The sequence below is a fragment of the Nerophis lumbriciformis genome, linkage group LG02 (assembly GCF_033978685.3).
Source record: "Nerophis lumbriciformis linkage group LG02, RoL_Nlum_v2.1, whole genome shotgun sequence".
In the NCBI taxonomy this organism is placed as follows: Eukaryota; Metazoa; Chordata; class Actinopteri; order Syngnathiformes; family Syngnathidae; genus Nerophis; species Nerophis lumbriciformis.
This window is the reverse complement of record NC_084549.2, coordinates 26,037,501-26,063,705: the sequence shown is the minus strand read 5'-3', so window position 1 is coordinate 26,063,705 and position 26,205 is coordinate 26,037,501. Positions and strand designations below refer to the sequence as shown.

At 38.6% G+C, this 26,205-nt stretch overlaps 1 protein-coding gene across 6 annotated transcripts in view; it reads right to left on the bottom strand.

Annotated features, from left to right (window-relative positions):
• Positions 1 to 26,205, bottom strand: part of pde10a (phosphodiesterase 10A) — a 191,441-nt gene that overhangs the window by 101,428 nt on the left and 63,808 nt on the right. For 2 of the 6 annotated variants that reach the window (XM_061959670.1, XM_061959698.2), the window contains exon 1: positions 904 to 1,210. The exons of 2 other annotated variants lie outside the window; for them this stretch is intronic. In XM_061959670.1, coding sequence (XP_061815654.1) covers positions 904 to 967 — 64 coding nt within the window. In that variant the 5' untranslated portion in view covers positions 968 to 1,210. Of the gene's footprint in view, positions 1 to 903; positions 1,211 to 26,205 lie in introns of those variants that run through there. 2 more of the 6 variants (XM_061959689.1, XM_061959680.2) reach the window with 2 other exon arrangements.

The window sequence follows — 26,205 nt, the reverse complement described above, 5'->3', positions numbered from 1 at the left end:
GAGTTAGTGCTGCAAGGGGTTCTGGGTATTTGTTCTGTTGTGTTTATGTTGTGTTACGGTGCGGATGTTCTCCCGAAATGTGTTTGTCATTCTTGTTTCGTGTGGGTTCACAGTGTGGCGCATATTTGTAACAGTGTTAAAAGTTGTTAACACGGCCACCCTCAGTGTGACCTGTATGGCTGTTGACCAAGTATGCTTTGCATTCACTTGTGAGTGTGAAAAGACGTAGGTATTATGTAATTGGGCCGGCACGCAAAGGCAGTGCCTTTAAGGTTTATTGGCGCTCTGTACTTCTCCCATCGCCCGTGTAACACTACGTACAGTCATAAATTTTACTTTTTGAAACCGAAACCGATAATTTCGGATATTGCATTTTAAAGCATTTATCGGTCGATAATATCATCAGCCAGATATTATCGGACATCTCTACCCAAAACATATTCCTCTCCATTGCAGCCTTGTTGCATGCGCCTCCTGAATTCAGAACCAATATGCCCCATGATGTATTAAAAGTACACAATGAGCAAATGAGTTTTTTGAAATGTGCTATATAAATAAAGTGGATTGGATTGGATTCACGTTCAGTATTATATTCATGGGTAATGTAATACTTTAATATAAATATCCCAAAACATATTCCTCTCCATTGCAGCCTTGTTGCATGCTCCTCCTGAATTCAGAACCAATATGCCCCATGTTGTATTAAAGTACACAATGAGCAAATAAGCCTGCTGCTGTGTCCCCACCCTGCATCAATGTGTCATTCATAAAGTTAAGTGCGCCAATTGGGCTCACATGAGGAAAGACGTCAAAAAAATGTGCAGGATGCGTTTGCACGGAACTGTTGCTGCGGACATTCTGTGTAACTGTAGCATCACCATGACGTTCATAAAGTGTACCTACTTGCACCCAGGAAGCAGTCCGTTAACCTTCTGAAACAGCTTGTCGAAGACGGACCATCTTCCATGTCGGACCGTGAGCGCAAACTGAGAGAGGAAGAAAGTGCGCTTCTGAGGAGCGAAGCCCAATAAAAATATAATAATACAAAAAAAAAAACTACTCCGGGGTCCTAAATGTAGGAAGGGGCGAGGAGGGTCCCGTGCTGCCCCTCCGCCGCCTCCGCCCGCTCACCTCCACCAGCGCTATGACGCAGCACCGCTGGCCGAGGTGTAGCTCCGGTCGGTCCGCCTCCTCGGCGTCTATCCGCGCGGTGGATGAGCAGCAGCAGACTGGCTGGGCGAGCACAGGCGACCGCGCAGGGAGCGCAGTCAAGTACACGCGCACACGCATGTACGCTCCCGCGTGAACACGTGCACGGGGGAGAGAGAAAGCGCGGGGCGTCAAGTCGGCCGCGCGCACACGTTTTCCGATCACTCCATTTCAAAATAAAAGGACGGCTTTTTGTTCTGCTTCTCGGTGAGCATTGCTTGGATAGGGATGATAATGAGGTTTGGGTACTCGCAAATGTGTACTCTTTAAGCCCGTTTTAATTATGATATTAGGATATCCAAAAACTAGTAGGCAAGTAGCAAGCTGAAGTTCTGATATTGTGCAAACGTTACGTTTTAAAGATGTTCCAAAAATATGTGTAGGGATTAGTGTTGTCCCGATACCAATATTTTGGTACCGGTACCAAAATTATTTTTATACTTTTCGGTACTTTTCGATACTTTCCTAAATTAAGGGGACAACAAAAAATTGCATTATTGGCTTTATTTTAACAATAAATCTTAGGGTACATTAAAGGCCTACTGAAAAGATTTTTATTTATTTAAACGGGGATAGCAGATCCATTCTATGTGTCATACTTGATCATTTCGCGATATTGCCATATTGTTGCTGAAAGGATTTAGTATAGAACAACGACGATAAAGTTCGCAACTTTTGGTCGCTGATAAAAAAAAAGCCTTACCTGTACCGGAAGTAGCGTGATGTCACAAGTTGAACGTCTCCTCACTTTTCCCCATTGTTTACACCAGCAGCGAGAGCGATTCGGACCGAGAAAGCGACGACTACCCCATTAATTTGAGCCAGGATGAAAGATTCGGGGATGAGGAACGTGAGAGTGAAGGACTAGACTGCAGTGCAGGACGTATCTTTTTTCGCTCTGACCGTAACTTAGGTACAAGGGCTCATTGGATTCCACTCTCTCTCCTTTTTCTATTGTGGATTACGGATTTGTATTTTAAACCACCTCAGATACCATATTCTCTTGAAAATGAGAGTCGAGAACGCGAAATGGACATTCACAGTGACTTTTATCTCCACGACAATACATCGGTGAAGCACTTTAGCTACGAAGCTAACGTGATAGCATCGTGCTTAACTGCAACTAGAAACAAAAGAAATAAGCCCCTGACTGGAAGGATAGAGAGTATATCAACAATACTACCAAACCCTGGACCTGTAACCACACGGTTAATGCTGTCCAGCCTGGCGAAGCCTAGCAATGCTGTTGCTAACGACGCCATTGAAGCTAACTTAGCTACGGGACCTCGACAGAGCTATGATAAAAACATTAGCTCTCCACCTACGCCAACCCTCATCTGCTCATCAACACCGGAGCTCACCTGCGTTCCAGCGATCGACGGCGCAACGAAGGACTTCACTCGATCATCGATGCGGTCGGCGGTTGCAATGTTAAGATTTCATCATTGATGTATAAACTATCAGACTGCGTGGTCGGTAGTAGTGGGTTTCAGTAGGCCTTTAAACATATGTTTATTATTGCAAGTTTGTCCTTAAATAAAATAGTGAACTCACTAGACAACTTGTCTTTTACTAGTAAGTAAGCAAACAAAGGCTCCTAATTAGTCTGCTGACGTATGCAGTAAAATATTGTGTCATTTATCATTCATGAGGGACAAACTGTAAAAAATTATTATTAATCTACTTGTTCATTTACTGTTAATATCTGCTTATTTTCTGTTTTAACATGTTCTATTTACACTTCTGTTAAAATGTAATAATCATTTATTCTCCTGTTGTTTGGATGCTTTACATTAGTTTTGGATGATACCACAAATTTGGGTATCAATCCGATACCAAGTAGTTACAGGATCATACATTGGTTATATTCAAAGTCGCCATGTGTCCAGGGACATATTTCCTGAGTTTATAAACATAAAATAATTTTTTTTTTTAAAGAAAAAATGTTGTGATGCCAAAAAATATTGATGTAATCATAGTAGTATCGACTAGATACACTATTGTACTTGGTATCATTACAGTGGATGTTAAATGTAGATCCACCACTGGCGTTTGTTTACATTTTGACGCCGGTGAGCTACACCACACAGTTTCATATTTCCATGCCTTTGTTGCGCGTGTCGTCAGGTGCAGCCCAAACACTTGAAGAGGAAACAGTCACTCAAGCAGCACTCAGGTCGGACTCAGCCAAAACTGCCTCTCGGTAATGTTGACAAAAAAGCAAGTATACCTGACAGAGAAGGCTCAAACATAGAGTCAGGCTCTACTTTTTCAAAATATGTGAGCGGGATGCTAATTGGCTTTACTGTATTACATATATATATATATATATATATATATATATATATATACATATATATATATATATATATATATATATATATATAATATATATATATATTTATATATTTATATATAAAAGAGTTGTTTAATGACTTTAATCCCAAACATATATATATACATAATATATATATATATATATATATATATATATATATATATATATATATATATATATATATATATATATATATATATATATACTGTATATGTATGTATGTATATATATATGAATATATATTAATACACATTAATTATTAATATATATATAATACTTGTTTAATTACTTTAATCCCAAACATATATATTTATATATATATATATATATATATATATATATATATATATATATATATATATATATATATATATATATATATATACATACTGTATATGTATGTACCGGTATGTATATATATATGTATGTATGTATATATATATGAATATATATTAATACACATTAATTGCACGCACAAACACTCCATCGGTCAAAACTCTAACTAAAAGGCCCCCAAATAATTGTGTTTATCCTATTCAGTTTAAGAAATAAACAGTGCTTTGCAATTAAAAGTGCACTAAGCAGAGCATTGGCACGCTCACCACGGTTGAAGACACATATATAATATCATAATCATTATACATATTTTATCCCAGTCTCGTGTGTTTGTGAACTGACCATACCCATATCATTGATCCAAAGCTGATAAGTGCAGCATAACTGCAGATTTGAAATAAAAGTCATTTGGTCAATGGCGTGAGAGTGTGCAGAAGTAGTCTCAATGCTCCACAAAACACAAAGGTCTAATCTGTCTCTTATCTAGCTGGAGATTCCACGTAAACTTCTTATGTGTGCTGTAAAAAAAGATTTGTCTCGGGGCCTTTCTATGGATCACATGCTGATTTTGCAACTCCTGGTTTCAAATACTGTAAGTGCCCTGCAGGGTTACTTAAGATTTACCGAAGGACCCATTTAACTCACGAGGCTCAGTTGTAGGTTCATATACTGTACATTAGAATATTGTGTTGGCGCAATCAAATGAATCGGCCTAGTATATTCCCAAAAGCCTGACTGCATGTCTCTGGTCAGGCGAAGTCTTTAATAGTCTATCCATTGATCCAAGCAGCCTCACAATTATCTGCTGTTCTAATTCCTGCTTCTTTCGGTCAATGTTCAAAATCAAAGCTCATCTGTGTTGTAATGTAATATCTCGAGCAGTGCTCCAACACCAATATTACAGACTACTAAACTGTGGGTAATTCAGGGTTGCCATGGTAATGTGCAAGCAATATTTTTGCAACATTAGCAGTTATTTGAAGGTTGTATTACATTACAATTGCTACTTAGTAAAACTGATCGACTTTTAGTCAATATTTAGCATGCCACTATTGTACAGTATTTACATGCAACAATCCAAACAATTATCTTAATGAGCTTTTTCGTCACCACTGAGGGGCCATTACACAAGACTGTTTTTAATTACTTTGTTTGGGCTCTTAACAAGACAACAATGTTTTTTGAGCCGACAAAAACTACACATTTGTGGTTTAGGCTTGGGTTTAACAATAGGGTTGAGTTAGGGTTGGGGTCTGGCTCAACACTATAGTAAAAACAGTTGTCTTTAGAAATAGAAGACAGGAGTGTTTAACCTTCTGGGGACCTCTGATTCTAATTATCTTCAAAGCCAAACAGGACAAGAATCTCAGTTTTTCAAGGGCATAAAACATTTTGGATTCATATTTTCTTTACGTGTTTGGTCAAAATGAAATATGTTTTTTTTTTACCTTTTTTGAATTCATTTTAATCAGAAAATGTCTTAGGTTTGAATTAGTTAAATAACTCAAAACTAATTGGAAACTGCCATTTGATAAAAAGACAATGAAGGTTAAAAAAAAAAAAAAAAAAAAAAAAAAAATACGCATCAGCTCATTTTGTTTAGGGCTAAAGTTGATTGAGAAATCTGATCCCAAAAAAAAGTAAACAAACAAAAAAAAAAGACTCCAAAAATGTTACTACACCGTTCAAAAATTTAAGGACTTTAACGATCTGTTTGGATTTAAAGATAATCAAAATCGTCATTTTTGTGTAAGGCCGAAGTTCATTGAAAAATCTGAGAAAAAAAAAAGAGGCAAGAAAAATATGAAAACTAAACCTTTTTATGCCCTTCAAAAACTCAATAACTTTTATGTCAGGTGCGCTCAAAATAATCCATAAAAACTTAAGGACTTTTAAGTTTATATATACATATACATTATATAATATATATATATATATATATATACACATTATTGATATTATCATTATTGATACTTTTGCTTTTATTATTTTTGCTTTTCCTTTTGTTAGTATTGTATTGATAAGTATTGCTCTGTTTTCTTTTATCAGATTGATTAACATTATGTGAATTCATTAAAAAAAATAATCAAAAATACATGTTTTAGGAATTTTTTTAGGCCAACACTGCGCATATAAGTCGTACATCAGCGGCCAAGAGGAGCTTTTGTTCAGAATCGAATCGTCACCCAAGGGGTCGGAATCGAATCGGGAGATGCCCCAAGATTCCCATCTCTGTTTTATGTCCTGTTTGGCTTTGAAGATAATTAAAATTGAGGGTTCCCAGAAAACACTCCTGTCTTCCATTTTGACAGACTACTGTTTATAGAGTTGAGCCAGATCCTAACCCTGTGAATCCAAAATGTTTGTATGCCCTTCTGAAAAATTAAGTTCTTAAATGTCCTGTTTGGCTTTGTGGTATTGTCGAAAAACCGCCAGTATACTTTACATCTGTAAAATAATTGGACTTTAAAATACATTTAAAAAATGAACAGGACAAATCATGTGTAATGGAGTAACACAACAAAAATATGGTAAAAAATACAGCAGCTATTTGCAGAAAGGACAAAAAAGTCAGCTTTTGTCCCCTGAGGGTTAAGCTGAGTTTGTCGAAGTAAAGTCATTAGAGAAGTGTAGTATTTGTTTTTAAAATGTGCAATTACTGCACTGATAATGTCACATGACATCATTTACATATCACATATACAGTACACCGCTGAAGAGCATTCAGAAGACAAAATATGGTTTGGACGAGCAGTGATTGACAACAACAACTGGCCTGCCAAAGCAAGCGTCTTACAGCAGTTTTATCTCTGCAGATCTCTGCAGGTCCAAGTGAACATTAAATTCAACTTTTGTACCCTGAGACTGCTGCTCTGTCCATTATTTTCCAACCAAATATCCCTTGACCTTACTAAGATACACAGCACTTTAGAACGATCCCTCCATTCATCTTCCAAATGAATTTTCATGCTCATGGTCACAGCAGAAGAAGCCAACTAAAAAGCGCTACACCTTGGACTGGTTGCCAGTCAATCACACGGACACTGTGAAGATGTCATTGATTGGGAATTGAACGTCAGCTATGTGAAGCACTACACTCTCAATGGAATTGATACGTACAACTACAGTCATGTGGAAAAGACCGTACTCCATGAAGGTCAAAAGAAGTGCACTTCTAGGCCGCAACCAGCAGAGGTGTTGTTGATACAGTCTCAACCAGTTTGCGGTCTGAAGGAGAACACATCAACTGTGTTATTTGTTACTAAATATAATACATATAAAAAGGAAGGAAAAACACATTCCTTAACATTTTCTTCCCTCTCAAACATTGACAAAAATATTTATAAAGCTAATTTTTACAAAGCTGACTGAGGAAATGTATTACGGCTATCACTGATAGTTTTTTATTTTGCTATTTTTCACACTATGAATGCTTCGAAAAACATTTTGAAGTCTCCTTCATAAAACTCTGGGCCTGATCTACTAAGACCCAAATACCATGCGCTAAACTGCGTGTACTATCAGTGGGAGTGTTGTGTGGGATCCACTAAGACTGTGCGTACAATTGATAACTGGTACAGACCGCCCTATTTAACGATGACATATGTAGTAATGTGGCCAGAAATGGTACTGCAATCACAGTCAAAATTCTGTAGTCTCCTCCCACTCTCCATGACTGTGGTTGCCAGATACACAGCCGACTCCGAATCCTACTCCAAGGAACTTCAAATGGCTATCGCTGTAGGTTTCTCTTGTTTATGCTCCTTGCAAGAGGATTTACTAAGTAAATATGCCACATTTTACTAATGTCCATCCATCCATCCATTTTCTACCGCTTGACCCGTCAATTAGCCAAATGTATTTGTAAAGTTATGCAGCAATATTTTTGTCAGGAGTCGGGACAGATTGTTGGCATTACACTGCTAAAATATCTAGTTTGACCGCACGGACCACCATCGAAATATATTATGTATAATAATATATAATATATCGCATAGGTCTACTTTGATGGCAAGCCAAGGCCAACACTTTCGTTCAGCATAACTCCATGTTGTATCCAACCTGACGCAATGCATTCACTTCCATTTAGGCACATCAAAAGAGCATCATACACAAATACAAATAGACGGACGAAAAAATGTACTGGTAATCTCATATGAAAAATATGCAACATAAGATGGCAAGAAATATTTCAATAATGAACAAAGCAAAATATGTTTTGGACTAAAAAGTACTCCATATTCTCTACTGCTGGCTGAGTTATTGTGCAGAAATATGGGGAAATACATACAAATGTGCGCTTCATCCACTAACTGTATTACAAAAGAGATCAGTTAGACTGATACATAATGTTGGATATAGAGACCATAAAAACACTCTTTTTTATTGAATCAAAAATATTGAAAATTGAAAATTGAAAACAGCTAAAATTATGTACAAAGCAAACTATAACCTGCTACCCAAGAATGTGCATCAATTCTTCTCAACAAAAGAGGAGAAATATAACCTCAGAGGAAAAACTAATTTAAAACTAGATATGTCCGTGTCATGTCTGTGTGATCATGTTTTGTTTTGGTTATGTTCGGTTTGGTTTTTGGACTCTTTGTGCACTCTTGTTTGTTTTGTTTCCATGACAACCCATTAGTTTTCACCTGTCCTCATGTCACGCGCCTGAATCATTTGGACTCACACACCTGTCATTAATCATGTTCAAGACTATTTAAGCCGATAGTTGCCAGGAAGTCAGCCTGGCGACATTAACTCTGTTTGACTTCTGCTACCCATGTTACCCATGCTACCATAGTTCCATGCCAAGTGAGTTTTGTCTATTTTCATGTTCCAAGTAAGTTTTTGTTTATTGTCCATAGTTTTGCCTTTGTGGTAGTTTTTGTTTCTTAGCCAAGTTTATCTCCGCCTTGTGCGCACCTTTTGTTTGCAACCTTTTTTGTAGTTTATAGTGTTAAAATAAATATGTACTCACCTCCAAGCCATGTCCGATTCAACTTTACTTGCATCTCGGGAAAACAAACACCCCATAGTCCAAGCCTTGAAAGTCCGATAATACTGCCGATAAATGTTTTAAAATGTAAAATAGGAAATTATCGTTATCGTTTTTTTTATTATCGGTATCGGTTTTTGTATTTTTTATTTAAAAAAAAAAATAAAAAAAATAAAAATAATAAAATAAAAATATATTTTTTTTATTTTATTAAATCAACATAAAAAACACAAGATACACTTACAATTAGTGCACCAACCCAAAAAACCTCCCTCCTCATTCACACTCATTCACACAAAAGGGTTGTTTCTTTCTGTTATTAATATTCTGGTTCCTACATTATATATCAATATATATCAATACAGTCTGCAAGGGATACAGTCCGTAAGCACACATGATTGTGCGTGCTGCTGGTCCACTAATAGTACTAACCTTTAACAGTTAATTTTACTAATTTTCATTAATTACTAGTTCCTATGTAACTGTTTTCATATTGTTTTACTTTCTTTTTTATTCAAGAAAATGTTTTTAATTTAATTATCTTATTTTATTTTATTATTATTTTAAAAAAGGACCTTATCTTCACCAGACCTGGTTGTCCATGAAATTAGATTGTTTAAAGGGTTCTTAAAAACCAGGTCCAGTCCAGATAATGTCCAGGTCGGGCTCAGCAACACATACCTTTATTTATGTACACTCAAAATTTGGGAACTTCGACAACATATTGCATATAATCTGTAAACAAAATTACATTTTCAAAATAAGCAGTGTATACAGTCCAGATTATGTCCAGGTCGGGCTCAGCAACACACACCTTCATTTATGTACATTCAAAATTAAGGAACACAACAACAGATTGCATATAATCTATAAACAAAATTTCATTTTCAAAATAAGCATTTATGTACAGTTCAGATTATGTCCAGGTCGGACTCAGCAAAGCACACCTTCATTTATGTACACTCAAATTAGGAAACAGATTGCATATAATCTGTAAACAAAATTACATTTTCAAAATAAACATTTGAGGACTTCCCATCTTTTTTTATGTTTTTTGGCATCATTATCGGTTTCAACCATATAACTTTCGGTAAAATGAATGACTTTTTAAAACGCCGCTGTGCGGAGCGGTACATATCCGGTAAAACACGGACGTAGGGAGAAGTACAGAGCAGTTGCGTCTCCCAGTCAGCAGCCCCTCCCCTCTCCCACATATAACACAGGAGTTGACGACTGCAGCATGAGAGGTGAAGTGAAGTGAAGTGAATTACATTTATATAGCGCTTTTTCTCAAGTGACTCAAAGCGCTTTACATAGTGAAACCCAATATCTAAGTTACATTTAAACCAGTGTGGGTGGCACTGGCAGCAGGTGGGTAAAGTGTCTTGCCCAAGGACACAACGGCAGTGACTAGGATGGCGGAAGCGGGGATCGAACCTGCAACCCTCAAGTTGCTGGTTCGAGGGCTATACCGCCCCAAGGTTTACTGGCGACGCTTGATGACCTCATCAAACCGCCGCGAGCGCAGCATAACAACAACAAGAGTGTGTTGTTGCCGGTGCTGTAGCCGTGGCTAACAAGCGAGCTCGCTCGTTGACTGACTAATGACAACATGTCTATGATTTGGGATTATTTTAAAGTGTGTCTGACGGAGAAAAAAAACCTGGCAATTTGCAATGACTGCAAAAAGTTGGTCATGCGAGGAGGAACCAAGACATCTTCCTTTAATACGAGCAATTTGATCTCCCACCTCTTCAAGAATCATAAGGAGATACACGATGAATACAAGCGGAAGATGGATAAAATGCAAACAGCGAAAAAAAGTAGTACCACACAGTTGTCGCTTAAAGACTCCGCCGAGAAAAAACAAAAATACAACAAAAACCACCCCAAGGCGAAAGCCCACGCAATATGGCAAAAGCTACGGTGGAGTTTGGTGTGGATAGTCTGCCCTGCATGGCGCACACTTTGCAGCTTGCAGTGAGCAGAGCTGCCCTGTCTCAATGCAACATTTCAGAAGCTCTGACTGACTGGTAGGCCACTTCAAGCACTCACCACTAGCTTGCAGCACATTTGTGTTACTCATACAAATACATTAGAACAGGGCAGATTGAGCCCAGTTTATAATTTCCTGTTTTACAGTACAGGTAAAAGCCAGTAAATTAGAATATTTTGAAAAACTTGATTTATTTCAGTAATTGCATTCAAAAGGTGTAACTTGTACATTATATTTATTCATTGCACACAGACTGATGCATTCAAATGTTTATTTCATTTAATTTTGATGATTTGAAGTGGCAACAAATGAAAATCCAAAATTCCGTGTGTCACAAAATTAGAATATTACTTAAGGCTAATACAAAAAAGGGATTTTTAGAAATGTTGGCCAACTGAAAAGTATGAAAATGAAAAATATGAGCATGTACAATACTCAATACTTGGTTGGAGCTCCTTTTGCCTCAATTACTGCGTTAATGCGGCGTGGCATGGAGTCGATGAGTTTCTGGCACTGCTCAGGTGTTATGAGAGCCCAGGTTGCTCTGATAGTGGCCTTCAACTCTTCTGCGTTTTTGGGTCTGGCATTCTGCATCTTCCTTTTCACAATACCCCACAGATTTTCTATGGGGCTAAGGTCAGGGGAGTTGGCGGGCCAATTTAGAACAGAAATGCCATGGTCCGTAAACCAGGCACGGGTAGATTTTGCGCTGTGTGCAGGCGCCAAGTCCTGTTGGAACTTGAAATCTCCATCTCCATAGAGCAGGTCAGCAGCAGGAAGCATGAAGTGCTCTAAAACTTGCTGGTAGACGGCTGCGTTGACCCTGGATCTCAGGAAACAGAGTGGACCGACACCAGCAGATGACATGGCACCCCAAACCATCACCCAACCATGCAAATTTTGCATTTCCTTTGGAAATCGAGGTCCCAGAGTCTGGAGGAAGACAGGAGAGGCACAGGATCCACGTTGCCTGAAGTCTAGTGTAAAGTTTCCACCATCAGTGATGGTTTGGGGTGCCATGTCATCTGCAGGTGTCGGTCCACTCTGTTTCCTGAGATCCAGGGTCAACGCAGCCGTCTACCAGCAAGTTTTAGAGCACTTCATGCTTCCTGCTGCTGACCTGCTCTATGGAGATGGAGATTTCAAGTTCCAACAGGACTTGGCACCTGCACACAGCGCAAAATCTACCCGTGCCTGGTTTACGGACCATGGTATTTCTGTTCTAAATTGGCCCGCCAACTCCCCTGACCTTAGCCCCATAGAAAATCTGTGGGGTATTGTGAAAAGGAAGATGCAGAATGCCAGACCTAAAAACGCAGAAGAGTTGAAGGCCACTATCAGAGCAACCTGGGCTCTCATAACACCTGAGCAGTGCCAGAAACTCATCGACTCCATGCCACGCCGCATTAACGCAGTAATTGAGGCAAAAGGAGCTCCAACCAAGTATTGAGTATTGTACATGCTCATATTTTTCATTTTCATACTTTTCAGTTGGCCAACATTTCTAAAAATCCCTTTTTTGTATTAGCCTTAAGTAATATTCTAATTTTGTGACACACGGAATTTTGGATTTTCATTTGTTGCCACTTCAAATCATCAAAATTAAATGAAATAAACATTTGAATGCATCAGTCTGTGTGCAATGAATAAATATAATGTACAAGTTACACCTTTTGAATGCAATTACTGAAATAAATCAAGTTTTTCAAAATATTCTAATTTACTGGCTTTTACCTGTATACCAGGCAGTCTTGCACTAAAGGAGGACTATGTTATTGTGTACTTTATTACTCTAGTATACTCTTGACTGAAGCTGTGTGCCTTCATTGTTTTTTGTAGCTGTTGTTTTGAGGCATGTTTAAAAAAATGTTTTAAATAATGCTCTTTGTGAAAGTCAAAGTATAGTATTTCCCATAGTTGTAGTGGGTATTAGGATTATCTCAGGGAGAGCATGTCCCAAATTCCAATCTGCTGTTTTGAGGCATGTTAAAAAAAATAATGCACTTTGTGACTTCAATAATAAATATGGCAGTGCCATGTTGGGACTTTTTTCTATAACCTGAGTTGAAGTTGTTCTCTTATTTTTGGTAAACCTTGTTACATTGTTTAATGCATCCAGCGGGGCATCACAACAAAATTAGGCATAATAATGTGTTAATTCCACGACTGTATATATCGTATCGGTTGATATCGGAATCGGTAATTAAGAGTTGGACAATATCGTAATATCGGATATCGGCAAAAAACCCATTATCGGACATCTCCATTTAAAACATCTGTATGCACGTACAACATTTAAGACCTTTAGCATATCAGTATGTAGAATTAAACTATGGAATGGATTAAGCAAAGAAGTTAAACAATGTACTGATACGATCCAGTTTAAGAGGTTGTTCAAATTAAAAGTGCTTACAAAGTACAAAGAAGAAGAATGATGAGAAATACCTTCAACCCTATTGAAAACGGGGTATTCTTCATCTCAGTATGTTTATCATGACTGACTTAGTTAATTATTGCAAGAACTGCTGTATTAATCATTCACTGATGTAATTGTGTTACAAAAGAAGACAGTAAATGAACATATGTATTTGTAAATGCTCCTAAGTGGGAAAGGGGTAGGATTAAATAAGCTTTGCTTCTTCCTACTCCTATTCGGACATGATGTAAAGAGAAATGATATGAAATTATGTGTGATGTATTAAACTGTAAGGTGTTCATGTTCAAAATAAACTAAACTCGATCAATCAATCAATCACCATCTTTCAGTGCGATACCTGAGCCAACCCATGTTATGCGAAAACCATGTTACGCATAAATCATATAGCCTACTAGAAAATAGAGTAGAAAGTAGAAAATCATTACATGTAGTGCATTATATTGTGCCAAGCAAATACCAAACCATATGTGTTAGATGCCCATACAGTACCAGAAACCACAATTAGCCATGCTAACGTTGGAACCCATTTCCTCTGCGTATCGGCATATTGAGAACGAAATAGGCACTGATACTACCCATATCCACATAGGGCAAAATATATTTCCGATGACACATCGACATACAGGCTAACGGGCATATATTTCCCCCGTTAGCCTATATGTCGATGTGTCATTGACCGGGCTAGCATGCTAAGTATTCATTGCACGAACATACTAGCTTTGTTAGACAAGGTCATAGACTATTGGACAATATAGTTTACATACAAAATGTCCATTTCCATTTATTACAAGTAATAAAAAAAACGTAAAAGCCTTACTTACCTATCAAAGAGGAAATTAGCAAGTTTGACGTCAGATGAAAAAAATCTTCTCCACTTTCAATCACCTCCATCTTTTAAAGGCATCCCGATACAAATCTGTGTTTTTGTTCCTGGCTTTGTCATGAATAAGTTGCGAATCGTAACGACGCCTTTTAGATGTACTAAGGTCTGACATGTTTAGTAACTTTACCAGTGGCAGTAGCTGGACGAAGGTGGCGGTGGCGGTGCGTAACTGGCAACCTGGGTGTGACACAATCACAGGCTTTCTAATTGGTCAAACGGTAGAGGGCGGTGCATCGAAATAAAAACAATAACAAGATTTGGGGGCTGTAAATCTAATTTTGAAATTAACATATCCTTATATGCATAACAAATGCCTTTTGGCACATCTGGGCCATTTAATGATGACTTGACATTAAATTATTACATATGGCACCTTTTCTATTTTCTATAATGTCTATTTTCTATTTCCTGCTGGATCTACTCTCTATTTTATGCTGCTGCTGTCACATATACTGTAATATTGTACATGGTCATTGGTATATATTGTATATATGTTATTGACACAATATAATATATCTGTATATATATTATTCTGTACACATATTATGTATATATTCGTATATATGTTAGATTTTTTATCGCTATATTAGTCTATTTATACCTGCATTGTCCTTTCCATCCTTACACTTTCCATCATTGTAACTGAGCTACTGGTCTAAGTCTAAATGATGAATGGATAAACTCATTTATTGCACATTCAGGTTATCATCCTCTTCTTCTGTTTTGAAACATGTAGCAGGCACGTACCACAGTCCTGCAGCGCTTCTAAACTGTTTTAGCACGCTGAAAGTGTGCCATAGAACAGTGGTCCCGGTACCGGTCCGTGGATCGATTGGTACCGGGCCGCACAAGAAATAAAAAATAAAAAAATAAAATGTATATATATATATATATATATATATATATATATATATATATATATATATATATATATATACATATACATATACATATACATATACATACATATATATATATATATATATATATATATATATATATATATATATATATTTTTTTTTTTTTTTTTTTTTTAAATCAACATAAAAAACAAAAGATACACTTACAATTAGTGCACCAACCCAAAAAACCTTCACAATCATTCACACAAAAGGGTTGTTTCTTTCTGTTATTAATATTTGTGGTTCCTCCATTATATATCTATATCGATCAATACAGTCTGCAGGGATACAGTCCGTAAGCACACATGATTGTATTTTTTTATGACAAAAAACAAAAACAAATAAATAAATAAATACCATACACCCCGCTTGAAACAAATTTTCAAGCGTTGACTAGTCCGCAGCTACAAAAACGTTGGGGACCACTGCCCTAGAAGATGCTGACACTAACTGCGAGTGTGCGCTCCAGAACCAAAAAATGCATATTGTGAGACGTTTTTTTTTCAGTCATCCAGAAGCTATAAAATTTGAAAATGACATTGCTAAATAGACAGTATGTCTAATATTTTTATTTTTCACAGTCCATATATGTTGACAAGAATAGGTTGGACAGAACTCAGCACTATGTTCTTTCTAGACGTAGAAAGATGTAAAACAGTTATAGACCACGTTTACACTGCAGGCCAAAGTGGTGCAAATGGGATTTTGTCCAGCTGACTGTTTACGCTGCAAATAAAATGTGATCTTTATCAGACTCCAGGCCCCAATTTGGCCCCAATGTGGCCCCAATGTGGCCTCGACATCACTTGCATGCGTAGTTCAATAAAGTTAAAAAAAAGGAAGTTGAACGGATTCCGTAAAGAAGAAAGTCACTTTCATTGCAAGTATTATCAGGAAAACCCACCAGAGTAGTGTTTTTCAACCTTTTTTGAGCCGAGGCACGTTTTTTTCATTGGGAAAAATACCGAGGCACACCACCAGCAGACGATGTTAGGAAATGAGACTCAGTAGCCTGCATTGACATTTTAAAGTCGTTTTCATCAAATAGTTGGCGCGATCATTTGATATTAACTCATGCCATAATCATAATGCCGTTTGGGACGGCGTGGCTCGGATAGTGGAGCAGCCGTGCCAGAAACTTGAGGGTTCCAGGTTCGATGCCAGCATCCGCCATTCTAATCACAGCCGACCTATCTCCCAGTGGCACCTATTCTGGCGTGTGAATGTGCAGGGCCCTCTTGAAAAGGGGATTATTTATCTCAATATGGCCTTTCTTGGATAAATAAACATTTTAAATAAATTATTAAATAAAAAAGTAACCATCCATGCATCACTAATTCTCTTATCTCAAATTAGGCCCGCAAAGCAAATATCTACCTGCTGCCACCTACTGATATGGAAGACTATTACATGGTTACTCTGTTGATCATGAGACAGCACGGACACTCTACAACGGCACGTTATTTGCAGATTATAATTATTTGTTTACAAAAAATATTTTTTAGAACAATTAGGTGAATTTCCCACGACACATCAGTCAATATCTTACGGCACACTTGAGTGCCGCCGCACAGTGGTTGAAAAACACTGCATCAGAGAATGCAAACATCAGGCTAGGAGGAGGGTTTGGAGGGGGAGGAGTGAGCCGGCGTAAATTGAAGCCCATCTTAGCTAAATCTATATAACCATAAATTGACATAACTTTGTTTTTTCAACCATGGCAAGAAAGAAAGTGAGTGTGAAGGACAGTGCTGAGAAGAAGAAGTGCATGATATTCATTGAATTAAAGAAATAAATCGTCAAAAACAGTGTAGTCGAATTGGCAAAGCAGTTTGAGTTTTATCGCTGCTAGTCTGCACCACACTGAAGCAGAATGAGTCTGTAACACCAACCAAAAATGTTGAAACATTATCTTAACAAACGACATCTATCCATGAAAATATTTAGAAGCTGCTGATGGCGTGTTTGACGGAAAAGCAGCTCAAAGGAGATACCTTAGAAGTCCACTCTCCAAATGCTGTACATTTTTGACTCATTGGTCTAAAAACTTTTAGCCGGGGGACGAATGCCAACTGCATGTAAAGTAACAAAATACATACACACATATATATGTTGCCTATACATACATATGTGTACTGTACATGTATACAAAATATTTATACATCATATACAGATATAATATGTGTGTGTATATATATATATATATATATATATATATATATATATATAAATGTATATATATATATATATATATATATATATATATATATATATATATATATATATATATATATATATATATATATATATATTAATGATATATATATATATATATATGTATATATATATATTATATATATATATATATATATATATATATACACATGGGGCAGCACGGTGGAGGAGGGGTTAGTGCGTCTGCCTCACAATACGAAGGTGCTGAGTAGTCTGGGGTTCAATCCCAGGCTCGGGATCTTTCTGTGTGGAGTTTGCATGTTCTCCCCGTGACTGCGTGGGTTCCCTTCGGGTACTCCGGCTTCCTCCTACCTCCAAAAACATGCACCTGGGGATAGGTTGATTGGCAACACTAAATTGGCCCTAGTGTGTGAATGTGAGTGTGAATGTTGTCTGTCTATCTGTGTTGGCCCTGCGATGAGGTGGCGACTTGTCCAGGGTGTACCCCGCCTTCCGCCCGATTGTAGCTGAGATAGGCTCCAGCACCCCCCGCGACCCCGAAGGGAATAAGCGGTAGAAAATGGATGGTTATATATATATATATATATATATATATATATATATATATATATATATATATATATATATATATATATATATATATCATTAATACATGTATACACATATACGTTAGGTTAGGAAAAAACATGGCGGATATTTCATCCCTACAAGCCTGTTTTACAGGTTTCCCTGCTCTTCAAGGGAGTTTATATTATATGTTTATGTTATATGTGTTTTTTCCTGACATAGCGAATATTCCACTCTACCCCGGTATTGAGCGCTGTTTAACCGATAAACCACAGTAACCTCGGCTATATATACACAAATATGTATGCATGCACACAATGTATATATGATATATACATTTATACAGTTCTGAAGTTAGTGTACTTATATAGATATTAAATATACTGATATAGATATTAAATATACTGAACAAAAATGCAAAAGCAACACTTTTGTTTTTGCTCCCATTGTTAATGATTTGAATTCAAAGATGTAAAACTTTTACTATATACACAAAAGACCTATTTCTCTGAAATAATGTTCACAAATCTTTCTAAATCTGTGTTAGTGAACACTTCTTCTTTGCCAAGCTAATCCATCCCACCTCACAGGTTTGGCATATCAAGATGCTGATTAAAATCCATAATTATTGCACAGCAGTGTGCCATAGGCCTCCCACGATAAAAGACCACTCAGTTGATTGTGACCTAAGAACAATGATTGGTACAAAAATAACATTTCAGTTTGCATTGATTAAAGCAAGCTATAAGAGACTGAACAACAACATATAACTTCAACTACTTCAACTCTGAGACCCACCCACCCCCACATCAGATATGAAGTATTAACGATAAAACATTGAATATTAAGAAAATGTGAAAGTTCAACTCCTACCTTGTTTACTTTCCTAAATATGTCCTAAGAGTTTTGTAATCAGAAATATCAAGCCCCTAAAATGCACCAAACACGGTTTAGTGTGTAGAGAGTGTTTTGCATATCACCCATCATGCACTGTAATTCATTTATGTTTATGTAATATACATAATATGTGCGACTATGCGTTGACTTTACTTGTTGATTATAGCTCATTTATACCATGAGTGGGAAGTTTTTGGAGTGGGTCATATAAATTGATGCTGTGTGTCCAAATGAAACTTATGAACATTGATGATCGATTCTAACTTCACCCACAAAAGGGTGGCAAGATTACTTCAAACTGATTCAGAGGGAAGTAAATTTAGGCAAAAACACGCCGCAGTCCGATCTTCTTGTTAAACTTGCGATGTCTCGCAGGCTGCAGTGAAGACCGTAGTTTGGACACCCCTGCTTTAACCTATTAGTACATTACTTCATAAAACTACTATAGTTGTTTGTACTACATTCTATTGTTTTTCAATACAATACAATATTTCTTATCTAGATATCTGTTTTACCTTTCTAAAAGTAGGTTACATGTTAAAATTGTGCTGTTTTGTGGGGCCAACCACCAATTAAATTGATTTAATTTCAATAGGCAATGTTGATTTGTGGTGACAAGTGGAGGAGTTCAAGTACCTCGGAGTCTTGTTTACAAGTGAGGGAAGAATGGATCGTGAGATCGACAGGCGGATCGGTGCGGCGTCTTCAGTAATGCGGACGCTGTATCGATCCGTTGCGGTGAAGAAGGAGCTGAGCCGGAAGGCAAAGCTCTCAATTTACCGGTCGATCTATGTTCCCATCCTCACCTATGGTCATGAGCTTTGGGTTATGACCAAAAGGACAAGATCACGGGTACAAGCGACCGAAATGAGTTTCCTCTGCCGGGTGGCAGGGCTCTCCTTGCTCCTCCACATCGAGAGGAGCCAGATGAGGTGGTTCGGGCATCTGGTCAGGATGCCACCCGAACGCCTCCCTAGAGAGGTGTTTAGGGCCCGTCCAACCGGTAGGAGGCCACGGGGAAGACCCAGGACACGTTGGGAAGACTATGTCTCCCGGCTGGCCTGGGAACGCCTCGGGATCCCCCGGGAGGAGCTGGACGAAATGGCTGGGGAGAGGGAAGTCTGGGCTTCCCTGCTTAGGGTGCTGCCCCCGCGACCTGACCTCAGATAAGCGGAAGAAGATGGATGGATGGATGTTGATTTGTGAGTTAAGAGCTTTGTCATAGAATCAGTTAATCTCATAAGTTGAGGTACTACGGTAAACGCGAGTGGGCTAATTGAGGCGCCCATTAAAACATATATTTTTGACACTCTAATAATGCTTGGATTGTGATTCTGCCATATATAATGGCGGCGATGCTTGTAACTCAAATGTTTGCTTGCATCTTAAAGCATAACAGTTACCAGAGAGAAAGCTCTTATCTCAAAACACTCTTTAAGTTGCCGTACCACTGTATATGCTATTTGCGGATGGGCTCGAAACGTAACCCTGGCAAAGAGCGGAGGTCTACGGTGTCGGAGCCAAATATCCTTGTTTGTTTATATTGTTTTTATTTTATTTTCTCTAATTGATTGCTGGCCTCAGCTCATGTTGAATTTCCTTTTCGGCAGATTGCTCCGCCCACTTCCTGTTAAGAACCAGGAAGTGTTGACAGGGAGGGGACTGTTGCTATGGTGCGGTTACCATGGTAGCCTCCTTAAATTGGGTTCAGGTGTGAGCATGGGCAGGGCGATCGGAGGACAAACAGTTGTCCGTGACAATGCTGTGATAATGTGCCATTCAAGGTTAGCATACTTTATGTTATATAACCCACATTTGATTTACAAACCCCGTTTCCATATGAGTTGGGAAATTGTGTTAGATGTAAATATAAACGGAATACAATGATTTGCAAATCCTTTTCAACCCATATTCAGTTGAATATGCTACAAAGACAACATATTTGATGTTCAAACTGATAAACATTTTTTTTTTTTGCAAATAATCATTAACTTTAGAATTTGATGCCAGCAACACTTGACAAAGAAGTTGGGAAAGGTGGCAATAAATACTGATAAAGTTGAGGAATGCTCATCAAACACTTATTTGGAACATCCCACAGGTGAACAGGCAAATTGGGAACAGGTGGGTGCCATGATTGGGTATAAAAGTAGATTCCATGAAATGCTCAGTCATTCACAAACAAGGATGGGGCGAGGGTCACCACTTTGTGAACAAATGCGTGAGCAAATTGTTACGGCGCACGCGCAGTCTACTTCTCCCTCCTCTGCGGGAGCACTTGGAGGAGCCGATGACAGCGCGCTCGGACACGCCCCTGCTCGCGCTGAGCGCAGCACGCCCACGCAGCACGCCCACGCAGCGACAAGCCTGCACACCTGGGACTGATGAGGGCGAGATGTATAAAAGACCAGTGGACCCAAGGATCGGGGCGGGAACTTAGTTACCTCTTTGTGTACCGTAAGCCTTATGCTCTCTTACTTTGTTGTTTTTCCCTCCGTGATTCTGACGTCCATGTTGCTCTTCCGCAGTGCCTTCCCGAGTCTTCCCTCCTCGAGATCTCCCGTTGTTTCCCCGGTGTTTTGGACTGCCTTCTTCGTTTCCCGACTCCTCACTCGCCCCTGGACTCTGACGTCTCTCTCTGCCCCACGGACCCCTCGCTGATCTTGGACCCCTTTTGCCTTGCCCTCTTTGGACTTGTCTGCTTTTCTCATCAACACTTGGTAACACACACTTCAGATATATACACACATAGTCTTACACCACACACACTCCTGTATTTTAGTCACACACTCCATATCTATAGTTTAGTTGTATTGTTTATCATTATTATATATATTTATTATATATAATAAATTATTGAACATACTGCCCTCTGGTGTCTGAGCCGTCACCTCCCCTTTAGTCTATACATAACACAAATTGTTGAACAGTTTAAGAAAAACCTTTCTCAACCAGCTATTGCAAGGAATTTAGGGATTTCATCTACGGTCCGTAATATCAAAGAGTTCAGAGAATCTGGAGAAATCACTGCACGTAAGCAGCTAAACCCGTGACCTTCGATCCCTCAGACTGTACTGCATCAACAAGCGACATCAGTGTGTAAAGGATATCACCACATGGGCTCAGGAACACTTCAGAAACCCACTGTCAGTAACTACAGTTGATCGCTACATCTGTAAGTGCAAGTTAACACTCTCCTATGCAAGGCGAAAACCGTTTATCAACAACACCCAGAAACGCCGTCGGCTTCGCTGGGCCTGAGCTCATCTAAGATGGACTGATACAAAGTGGAAAAGTGTTCTGTGGTCTGACGAGTCCACATTTCAAATTGTTTTTGGAAACTGTGGACGTCGTGTCCTCCGGACCAAAGAGGAAAAGAACCATCTGGATTGTTATAGACCCAAAGTTGAAAAGCCAGCATCTGTGATGGTATAGGGGTGTATTAGTGCCCAAGACATGGGTAACTTACACATCTGTGAAGGCGCCATTAATGCTGAAAGGTACATACAGGTTTTGGAGCAACATATGTTGCCATCCAAGCAACGTTACCATGGACGCCCCTGCTTATTTCAGCAAGACAATGCCAAGCCACGTGTTACATCAACGTGGCTTCATAGTAAAATAGTGCGGGTACGAGACTGGCCTGCCTGTAGTCCAGACCAGTCTCCCATTGAAAATGTGTGGCGCATTATGAAGCCTAAAATACCACAACGGAGACCCCCGGACTGTTGAACAACTTAAGCTGTACATCAAGCAAGAATGGGAAAAAAATTCCACCTGAGAAGCTTAAAAAATGTGTCTCCTCAGTTCCCAAACGTTTACTGAGTGTTGTTAAAAGGAAAGTCCATGTAACACAGTGGTGAACATGCCCTTTCCCAACTACTTTGGCACGTGTTGCAGCCATGAAATTCTAAGTTAAATATTATTTGCAAAAAAAAAAAAAGTTTAAGAGTTTGAACATCAAATATCTTGTCTTTGTAGTGCATTCAACTGAATATGGGTTGAAAAGGATTTGCAAATCATTGTATTCCGTTTATATTTACATCTAACACAATTTCCCAGCTCATATGGAAACGGGGTTTGTAATTTAGATAGCTTAGAATAAACGGATTGTCATAGCCAAACATATTTCTACAGTACTGGACATTCTATTATTTACACGCATCAAACTGGTCAACACAGTCGCCCTCGGTATCAGCCCAAAGGTAAGGGCTGTAAATACGGTACTACTTTTTTCAAATCCCAATTGCATTTTTCGTGCCATTCTTGTTATGTTTTCTGTAGTAAAGGTCAATAGAATAGCGATAGTGTCTGTTTCCAATCCGGGAACAGTTTCTGGCTTTCCAAAACGAAAAGAGCTCACTATCTACCCGGCATTCAAAGATGTGCACTTGAGTTATCAACGTGCACCTCACCAGCTCACCAGAGTGGTCAGGCAACATGATCCAGCATAAACCCTCTGTGCCGCAGCGCTACATTCTGATCATATCGAGAGCCAGAGAGGAAGGTGTGGGAGCGGCGGCGAGTTTACGTCAGCGTGTGCGCTATCAATCACTGGCATTCCTACACTCTCCAGCAGCTGGTCCATTCAGAGGTCACGTACTGTAGAACATAATGAATTCTCTCTGACGCATTTTGTCACTTTTCTCTTCACGCTGGGGAAAGCAATGTGAAAAGGTAAAAATAACTTTCTTTTTTTTTACCAATTTTGTCACGGTGCATTTTGATGGTAAATAAGTTTAGCAAACATAAAATACTAATTTTATGTTTTAAACAATGGACAAAAGGAGATCCATTGATTAACAAAAGTATTAACACAACAAAATACTAGAATATTATACATTACAATATGTAACACATTTTAACTGTCTTACAGCAAAATAAGATCTAATACATAAAGGAATATCTAATAGATGTATTGTTAAAGTAATGCATGTATATGATTGGCTGACAACCAGCCCAGGGTGTAACCTGCCTCTCGCTCAAAGTCTAAAGTGTGATCTATACCTAATGTGGCCAATTAGACTATAGTTTAAAATCAGCTGGGATATAAGATCCAACGCTTGCCGGTGACACAAATTAGGACAAGCGGTATAGACGATGAATTGACAGACGGACAGATAGATGGACAGACCATTTCAGCGTGACTCAGGGGTAAAAATGAGGTATGTACAAATCCCAAAACCAGTGAAGTTTGCACATTGTGGAAATCATAAATAAAAACAGAATACAATGATTTGCAAATCCCTTTCAACCTAAATTCAATTGAATAGACTGCAAAGACAAGATACTTAACGTTGGAACTGGAAAACGTTATTTTTTGCAAATTTGATGGAATTTGATACCTGCAACATGTTTCAAAAAAGCTGGCACAAGTGGCAAAAAAGACTGAGAAAGTTGAGGAATGCTCATCAAACACTTATTTGGAACATCCCACAGGTGAACAGGCTCATTGGGAACAGGTGGGTGCCATGATTGGGTATAAAAGCAGCTTCCATGAAATGCTCAGTCATTCACAAACAAGGATGGGGCGAGGGTCACCACTTTGTGAACAAATGCGTGAGCAAATTGTCCAACAGTTTAAGAACAACATTTCTCAACCAGCTATTGCAAGGAATTTAGGGATTTCGCCATCTACAGTCCGTAATATCATCAAAAGGTTCAGAGAATCTGGAGAAATCACTGCACGTAAAGGATTATATTACGGACCTTTGATCCCTCAGGCGGTACTGCATCAAAAACCAACATCAGTGTGTAAAGGATATCACCACATGTGCTCAGGAACATTTCAGAACCACTGTCAGTAACGACAGTTTTTTCGCTACATCTGTAAGTGCAAGTTAAAACTCTACTATGAAAAGCGAAATCCATTCATCAACAACACCTAGAGACGCCGCCGGCTTCGCTGGGCCCGAGCTCATCTAAGATGGACTGATGCAAAGTGGAAAAGTGTTCTATGGTCTGACGAGTCCACATTTCAAATTGTTTTTGGAAAATGTGGATGTCGTGTCCTCTGGAACAAAGAGGAAAAGAACCATCCAGATTGTTATAGGCGCAAAGTTCAAAAGCCAGCATCTGTGATGGTATGGGGGTGTATTAGTGCCCAAAACATGGGTAACTTAAATGCCATTAAATTCTAAGTTAATGATTATTTGCCCCCAAAAAATTAAGTTTCTCAGTTTGAACATTAAGTATCTTGTCTTTGCAGTCTGTTCAATTGAATATAAGTTGAAAAGGATTTGCAAATCATTGTATTCTGTTTTTATTTAAGAATTACACAACATGCCAACTTCACTGGTTTTGGGTTTTGTACATCATTTGTCTGCGCAAGAAAAGACTTGGCCTCCCAGCGAAAGTGGATACGTCATCCCAACATCCGGCTTTGGAGAGCAAAGTACTTCTTTGAGGGCTTGAATTTTCGGTGCATCACTACTCAATAGTGTGCAAATAATAGGTTTTAGATGTATGCCATCCATCTATTTTCTACCGCTTGTTCCTTTCGGGGTCACGGGGATGCTGGATTCTATCCCAGCTGCACTTGGGCGGAAGGCGCGGTACACCCTGGACAAGTGGGTTTTAGACGTATGTAAATATATATATATATATATATATATATATATATATATATATATATATATATATATATATATAGTATATATATATATATATTAGGGTTGCTCAGTATACCAGTACTAATAAAGTACCGCGATACTAATTGATTGAAATCGGTATTATACTGCCTTTAAAAAAGTACCGGTGCCGTTCTTTCATCTAAGTGCCGCTGTGTTGCGGTGACTACAGAGCCGAGGCGCATGATTTTGAGTGTGTCAAAACTCAGGAAGCGCCGCGCTTCAAGTGTTGTTTTAAAACTCGCCTCGCCAAACGTGGCGATTAGTATTAACACCTTTGCTTCAAACTTAGGTAAACATTTAAATAATAAGCATTCAGATCTGCACAAGTAGTTATAAAGCGTGACAGGTAATAATGTAGTTTTAGACCTGTCCTGCTGTTCGCTCCGGTGCAGTGCAGACTGTAGTAGAGGAGCACAGGGGAGACGTTCCCTTCAGTTCACTTTACCCCGCAATGGGTCTGCCAAGATCCGCTTTCCGGTCAGAGTTCAAGGCCGCCGATTTGTGACAATCTGCTTACTTTATTATTAGTTTTGCAGGACACCGCCGGACCCATTCATCACTTCACCGCGCAGTGCACACGCTCCTCTCTCTCTGTACTCGTCTACTCACCCACTGACGTCACTCAGACAACACGTTGACATTCACACAAACACACATACTGTACACTACTCTCATGAGTTAACAGCTCCTCTGTTGTGCACATGTATTTTATATACATAACATGTAGATACATAGACACACACACAGCTGCTTGGATTGATGCCAAATATAAGCGGAGTTAAGACCGCCCATCTAACGTCAACTAGTGCAAGT